This window comes from Leptidea sinapis, chromosome 2, assembly GCF_905404315.1.
Source record: "Leptidea sinapis chromosome 2, ilLepSina1.1, whole genome shotgun sequence".
NCBI classification, from domain to species: domain Eukaryota; kingdom Metazoa; phylum Arthropoda; class Insecta; order Lepidoptera; family Pieridae; genus Leptidea; species Leptidea sinapis.
Window position 1 is genome coordinate 22699112 of NC_066266.1, and position 8305 is coordinate 22707416.

General features: G+C 35.6%; 1 protein-coding gene across 1 annotated transcript; it reads left to right on the forward strand.

Moving 5' to 3' along the window:
• Window positions 1-4446: 4446 nt before the first annotated feature.
• On the forward strand, window positions 4447-7828 carry LOC126973791 (uncharacterized). The gene is made up of 3 exons (XM_050821114.1): window positions 4447-4623; window positions 6647-6796; window positions 7791-7828. The coding sequence occupies exons 1-3, from the start codon at window positions 4482-4484 to the stop codon at window positions 7826-7828; spliced, it is 330 nt and encodes a 109-aa protein (XP_050677071.1). The 5' UTR covers window positions 4447-4481.
• The last annotated feature ends 477 nt before the right edge of the window (window positions 7829-8305 follow it).

The window sequence follows — 8305 nt, forward strand, 5'->3', positions numbered from 1 at the left end:
CTATTTTCAAAGGGAGTCTTTGAATAGTCTTCAGGGCTATCATAAGTTTTGTCAGTATCAGAGAGGGCCAATGATGATGATGCTCGGCCTGTATCTTCACTCACAGTCTCATCTAAAAATAAATAATTTAGTAGAATTATTTAATATTTACTTAGGTTATAATAAAATATTCAAGGAAATATTCCAATTACCTGATTTTATAAAGTTGTTTTCATAGTTACGCAACATCTTAATAGCTGCACTGTTAACATGAAATGTATTACATAAATTAATTACATACCAATTTAATTCAAATTCAAATATTTTTAATCCAAATAGGATGTGATATCACTTATTGAAAGTCAAAAAACTACCACCCATTCCAAAATGAATGCCTCAGACCTGAGAAGAATGGGCGCTCCAAACTCAGCGTAAATAAATATGTTTACAAAGTAATATTGAACAATTAAACTTATTATTTAATAGCCTGAGGGCGGTCATTCCATTCCCAATCTGTAGTATCATTAAGAAAGTCATTTATGTTATAGTAACCTTTAACACACAAACGTTTTATAACAATACTTTTGAATAACGTTATACTTTTGTTTTGAACATTTTCTGGGATCTTGTTGTAAAATCATATCCATCGCCCCACAAAAGACTTACTAACTCGACTTAGCCGAGTAGTAGGCATCATAAGTTTATGTCTGTTCCTGGTGTTAACATTATGGTTATGACAGTTTCTGGCAAATTCACTTATGTGCCTATGAACATACATTACATTATCAAGAATATATTGAGAAGCAACAGTCAAGATGTTAATTTCTTTGAATTTTGCTCTCAATGATTCTTTAGGGCCTAGATTATAAATAGCGCAAATAGCCCGCTTCTGCAGCACAAATATAATATTGTATTAATATTGGCAGCGTTGCCCCATAGCAATATACCATAGGACATAATACTATGGAAATAACTAAAGTATACTAGGCGCGCCGTATCTATGTCAGTTAATTGTCTAATCTTTCTAACCGCGTATGCTGCAGAACTAAGTCTGTTCGCCAATCCTTCAATATGGGGGCCCCATTGTAATTTGGAATCTAGAGTTATGCCAAGAAATATAGCAGATTCCACCGGTTCTATCACCTCTCCGTTTAACAAAACATTTGCATATACATTTTTGACATTTGGTACGGTAAATTTAACGTATTTAGTTTTCTTGCTATTTAACAATAGGTTATTCTCGCTAAACACGTACACGATGTTAGATAAAATGTCGTTCACTTCGTCATACATAGCTTGGTTTCTTTTCACTTTGAAAATCAGTGAAATGTCGTCCGCAAACAATACTACCTTATGTTTTTTCTCTATAAGATTAGGAAGATCATTTATATAGATAAGGAAGAGGAACGGTCCAAGAATAGACCCTTGTGGTACGCCCATACTGAGAAGAGTCCCAGGAGATCTCTTGCCATTCACGTAGACCCTCTGAATTGTATTGTTTAGATATGAAGTCAGAAGATCGAGCGCAGTTCCTTTTATGCCATAGTGGTATAGCTTCCTGACCAGCGTTGAATGTTGAATACAATCAAAAGCCTTAGCCTTAAATCACAGAAGATGCCAAGTGCATTCTGCGATTGTTGAACGTCACCTAGTAAAGCCAAATTGTTTCAAATGAAGTAACTTATGAGAGTTAAAGTAAGTAAGCATTTGGCTTAAAATTATTTTTTTTTAAATTTTACTAAGGGTCGGCAAAACCGACACAGGACGATAGTTATTCGGGTCAGAAGAGCAACCCGACTTAAATATTTGTGTAATTTTACTATGTTTCAGAAGGTCAGGAAACACGTCATGATTAATACAATTATTAAGGACTATTGCAAGATATGCTGCTATGACATCAATTATTGAACTTATTATTTTATATATCAGCAGTTTTTTTCCTGTCGAGAGACTTAAAAGTTTTAATTATTTCTCCAGGGCTAACAAAACTAAAATTGAAAGTTTGTTGGCATTCTTTAACATTTTCCAGAAGAAGTGACTCAGCAACACTGGTGGAGGAGACAAGAGTGCTTGTGATAGAAACTGGAATTTTAGAAAAAAAAATCTCAAAAGTAGATTCAACTTCCTGCTGAGATTGAATTATAGTATTGTTTATTGATTAATTGTATTCAATGTTGGGGTCTTTCACTCTTCCAGATTCCCAGTTAATCACATTCCAAGTCATCTTTATTTTATTCGGTGCATTTTTAATTATTTGTCTGATATGCATAGACTTTGCAATAGAACAAACACTTTTAAATAATTTAGAGTATTTTTTAACATACTCGAGAAAAGATGCATCATGATTATATAATGATCTCTCACTATATGGTTCATATAGCCTTTGTCTGCTCCTATGAATGCCAGCTGTTGCCCAATCATTAAATGACAAGAGACCACCTCATTTGACTGTCTTTGAAGTAAATTAAGAAGCAAACTCTGTTTTAATTATTTTAAATAGCATATCATACATTTCATTAGGATTTATATTATATTTCAATTAATCCAAATTTGAGAGTTTAACTGACACATTACCTCTATATTTCTCCATTCGCCTATATACACAGGAACAAACATAAACTTTTTAATTTTAGTACATTTATTGACCTCAATATTAAAAGAGGCTAACTGGCCAAAGTGGTCTGAACTCAGTTTGTTTATTATTGCCTGAGAAATGGGTTTATAATTTGAAAATATGTTATCAATACAGCTTTTGGAGGTGCCGGTTACTCTAAGAAAATATTGGTTAAATCATATGATTTGAACAAAGATCTGAATCTAATACTGGTGGTGGATTTTTCTAATAAATTAATATTAAAATCACCACATATCATGATATACTTCTTCGGCTTACATAATTTTAATAAAACCTCCTCCAATACCCTTTCAAATAATTCATATACTGCATCTGGGGGTCTGTATATACTAACAACAATAGCTTGATCAAGCTAAATCTAAGCTAATCTAATATAAATCAACCTAGAGAAGAAAACGTAACAGACCATAGTTAGCTTCTGTTATCTTGCTTACCTCTTCAGAGTTTAGTGAATACAGTGTAGAGCCCAGCGGAACTTACTTTCATCAGATAAACCACAACTGTCCTCGCAACTGTTGCCACTTTGATATATTACTATAATATCTCTGTGATAGTTAGTTAGTTTCTCTGAAAAGATTTTTTTATTTACCAACAAATAAATAATAATTTAAAATATTATAATACACCTGCTAACAAATTATAATATATTTTTTTAAATGGCCATTTGCAGATAGTGTGTGAGCGTGCAAGTATACCAACCAAGCAGTTGGCTACTTTGTTGTTTTTGTGAGAGACAAATGGCAATTATCACATCTAACCAATCACCCATAACATGTCTTCCACTGACCCATATTCTAACAAAATAGTATACAGTGGTGGTCACATCATTCAAAATGACTATTTAAAAACAAGCTTTTTTTTATCTCTTTCAGTATCGCAAAACTGCTTCACAATGTCATTGCATACAGTTAATAACATAATTAATTCAATAATATATAGATAAACATTTTACATTCAACCTTAACATAATGCAAACTGACTGGCCACATAATTAAGAATGCTGGATAGTTTTTATATTTTCATTTAAATAGAGAACACTGTGTAACTAGGCCACTATTCGCATAATATTAGCTACATTTAGTGCTGTAAATATCAAAAAGTTGAAGTTGAATAGAAGCATAGCAAGAAAGATACACATGTTGAAATCGTTTCATAGTCAAGCCCGGCTTACATTTGCTGGGGGTATGAAAGCTCTCTGACCAGAAAAAATTTAACAGAGTATGTTCTGATGGGACAGACAGATATGTTCGACACCCTCCTAGTACAGCATTCGACTGCAGGTACACAAAAGTGACATTAATCCATGGTGTTGGAATTGTGTCATTTTGGTGCAACTTTTCTGGTCATTGAGTTGGACCGGATAGCTTGATAGCAGCAAACATGGATCAACTCCAGTACAAAAATATACTGGAAGAATCTATGTTACCATATGGTGAAGGTTTGCTTCCAATTGGATATTCCAACACAATAATGATCCGAAGCACACGACATGCACCGTTCAAGAATTCTACACATCATAATATTTCTGTCTTAGACTAGCCACCCAATAGCCCCGATTTAAATCCCATAGAGCAACTTTGGTGCGAAGTTAAGAAAAAGACGAATTTTTATCAAATCGATGCGACGTTGTGTTAACCTATGTGAGTTATACAGCATTTTTTTTGTAGAATCTTAGTGTGTTGGACGCCTCTAACTCGTCGCAATGGTCAAACGATCACTGTCACGTCAAAATGTTCTCGGCCAGAAATAATTTCGTTCTCGGTGACGGTGGACAAATGACAGGGAGAAATTATTTTAATCTTGGAGTAACTCTACATTGCGTTTATTAAAAAGACTATGTGTGATAAAGAGTTAACTTACAGTCGACATGACTCAATACAATGGGGACTGCCCGTCTGTCTGTCCATCTCGAGACATGATGCTGTGTGTTCGCTGCAACCACGGTGTGTTCAGGACCTTCATGAGCACCTGTCACGTGAAGATGTTTCGCTGTCAGCATCCTGAGGAGAGTGAGCTTTTTTTTAAAATTACTACTGTTGCGAAAAATTTGTTCTAAATTTCATTGTAATTTAATTTACTATTTATCACAATAATGGTCGAGACGAACAGGACATTCAGCTGATGGTAATTGATACACCTTTCCCAGTACAATGCAGTGCCGCTCTGATAAATGATGAATAACTGAAGTAAGCAAGAAATAACGTAACAAATCGTTGTATGTATCTCTATTTGTTTGTATGTTTCCACTCAGTAGTATCAAAACAGGATTGGTGATATATATATTAAGATCTTATTAAAATCGATCAGGGGTGGGACAGACGCTTCTCTTTTTTTTTATATTAACTGGCTCCGTCGACTGAATATCGACGATTCGGCCAACGTCAGAGGTGGAGAGATTTTTTAATAGAATGGTCCCTTTGGATAGGATTTCAATAGAATGGTCCCTTACCCGGATCTTGGCCAAAAATACTGGGAAACAGACAAATCCCAAGCGAAGTCGTATGATGACAGAAGTGAAATGTTTATTTTGCTTTTTTTTGAGGAAAGAACCAGGGCTTAGAGGGGATAAAGGGTTGGATAGAACCATAGAATTTACCTTTAGTTTGTTTTGTGGTTTTCCATAAAGCATTCCATGAATCAACTAGAAAGGGTTTAGACATAGCGCGTAGATCTCGAGGAAAACAGTAATAAAATTATAATGTTCCAGACTGAATCGCGTCTTTAGCGCACAAGTCTGCAATTTCATTGCCAGTTATCCCTAGATGGCTAGGTATCCAAGCTAATACAACTTCTATTCCCATTATGTGACATCTGTACAAGGATGCCTTTGTTCTTAAATGAATTGTGAAGTTGTTTGAAGATTTGAAAGGATTTTTTGTTAGGTCCAACAAGCAGCTTAATGAGTCAGACAGGATTAAAGCCTTGTTGATCTTATGTGATTCAACATATGACACCGCCTCTGACAGGGCAAATGATTCGCCAGTAAAGATGGAATTCTGCGGGGGACTTTTGTAATTTAAAATTATATGGAACTTAGGGATCCAAACTGCAGACCCGACCCAGCTATTGATGGATAATTTGGATGCGTCCGTGTACAACGTCACCCAATCAGACCAATCAGAAGATATAATGGAATTAAATACTCTCTTGGCTTCAGGGCAGTGTTTAGTAATTCCAAAGTCAAAGAAAATTTTAGGTTGGCAAATGAGAGACTGATATTCTACTTCAAAGACTGGGCATAAGGCTGATTGGAAAATGGGAACTGGAAAGGCTTTAAATTTAGTATAAGAATTAATTAACGGAGGCGGATCTTTATGAGACCGATATCTGCTAGTTGGCCCATAGTGCCATCTGTTAGTCGGCCCATAGTGCCATCTGTTAGTTGGCCCGAAAATGAAAGCTTTATCAGCTGTCACTCGCTTTAAAACCTTTCAACTTTTCTATAATTCTCTCACTGCCTTACTCTAGGGAGTAAATATAATCCTTGATTTTATGCATCATCTTGCATAAAATGGCGGTTACTTCTAACGTTTGCGCATGTATGTAGCTCCCGTGTTCCATTTTGCATATTTACACTACTAAATCTATCCTTTATGTTCTTTGTTGTGGCAAAATTAAAAAACTTAAAACTGTACGCGCAATTTCAACATGGTAAAAAATTGCAATTAACACTAAAAATTAGAGTTAGTTATTTAATTGCGTCACACCATTAAAAATGAATTTTATAATTTCGAGCTTATATATACTTATTTTCGGGGCCAATCTCCAGATGACGCTAGTTTTCAAATAGACAGCTCATAATGCGTAGAGAGGGCTCTCTTTTCCCTATATATTGTTATACTCTCCACGAAAGCGATCCACGGAATTGTTATATACAATTTTTTTTAACTTAAGAAATCTCAGGGTGTTGGGTGCGTCACCTGTGCCGTCGTGACCATAGATATAGACACTTTATATAGACGTCATTTCGCTGTAAGTAGCGATCTTAGTCACGGGCACATCTAGTTAGTAAATATAGTGTTATGTTTTCAGAATTATCGCTGGTTTCCCGACAGCCATGTATCCTGTCGGCGCCATTCTTGCCCGAATCGTCAGAGACTCAGGGCCGAGTAGTAGAACCAGGCGACGAAGATGTGGTGTTGCGGTACATACGGTGTAAGAAGTACGGGAGACTGGAAGGAGGTAAATTTAATTTTTAATCAATTAAGGAATCAATTAAAATAACTATATGCCATAATCTATTATGAACTATACATGAATCCAAAGAGTCTGACAATTCAAACTATTACTACGAAGTCTGCCATCTTCTGCGGGGTGTATGTGCGTGGCCATCCTTGATATGATCAAAATTAACCAATCGCGTCGCTTCCCGCGAAAAACTTAGAATCTTAAAGAAGTTTCAATGGGATAGTTTTTACACATTTTAATAAATAGGCCAAGTCGCTTGGATTCACCGGTGATAGGTAATGTTATAGGGAACTTTGGTCTGAACTACCGTTCGATTTTTTACCACAAGACAAATTGGCAATTTTGTTGCATTTTGTCTTGCCTTGCTTTCTGTGTCTGAATGCCGACTGAACGCGCAGCAAAGATAATTTTGTTAGTAGAGGTCATTTGACCGCTGCGCGGTTCAAGGAGAAAAGTTGCCAGCCGAGTTATTGTTGATCTATTCTCTTTAAATGTCTTTGCACGAATCTGTGATTTTGTTGTTACCGTCCAAATAATGCAATCTCTAATAAAATAAAATACAATTAAATATTATTACCGAAAGATTTATCATTGCAGCGTGGTGGTCCTAAGAGAATAGTTTGTGGGTGTGCAAATAATACAGCCGTGGTCCCCGGCGGCTAGCCGTCTAAATCGCCATCTCGCCACAGAATTTGTAAAGTCTAAATTAAATATTTCAACAAAAATTTTTTTACTTATAAATATAATTCGTTATTTGTTTGTTTGTTTCCTTTGCGTTCCGACACCATTGATCTGATTGTGATGAAACTTTGAAAGAGTGTTCTGTGGCGCCTGTAATTCTCTTGCAACACCAGAAAGACAGGACCGTGCAAGCAAGCTTTTTCTATGGTTTAGTTGTATGTAATGTGCTTAAGCGTTATAATTTTTATTATTATATGAGCATAATTTACAGTTCGATACTTATTTGCAATACGATTTTTTGTTTCAGGTGATATGAAGTGCAAGTTTGATGAATTACAAGTTTGACCATAGACAAATGAAGCTGTTAGAAAATAAATTATATTAGGGCAACTCTAAGTGTTTTCCTGTCTGTAGTCCATCCTTAACGGTCAGGTGTACTGTCAGTGTTTCAAAATCAATCAAAATTTATGGTTACGTAGCTAAGGGGTAAATCACCTCTGGGCGGGCACTCTCCAGTACCAGCTTCGTCCATTTGACGTCTTGCATTCAACATCACGTCGACGTCTGGCATTCTACAACCACGCGTGTTATAAGAAACTTCTTGCCTCACACAGCCACTTTGTGGATTCAATTACCGGTAGAAGTTTTCCCGAAGCGATACCACTTACAAGCTTAGAGTATACAAAAAAATTTTGTAAACAAAATTTATTAACCACGCGCTTCCATTTGAAAGAGCGAATTATATGTAGGTAGTGATTTTGAATATGGTGTTACTCATAAACATAAACATAATTATATAAATAAAATATGTTTAACGTTACA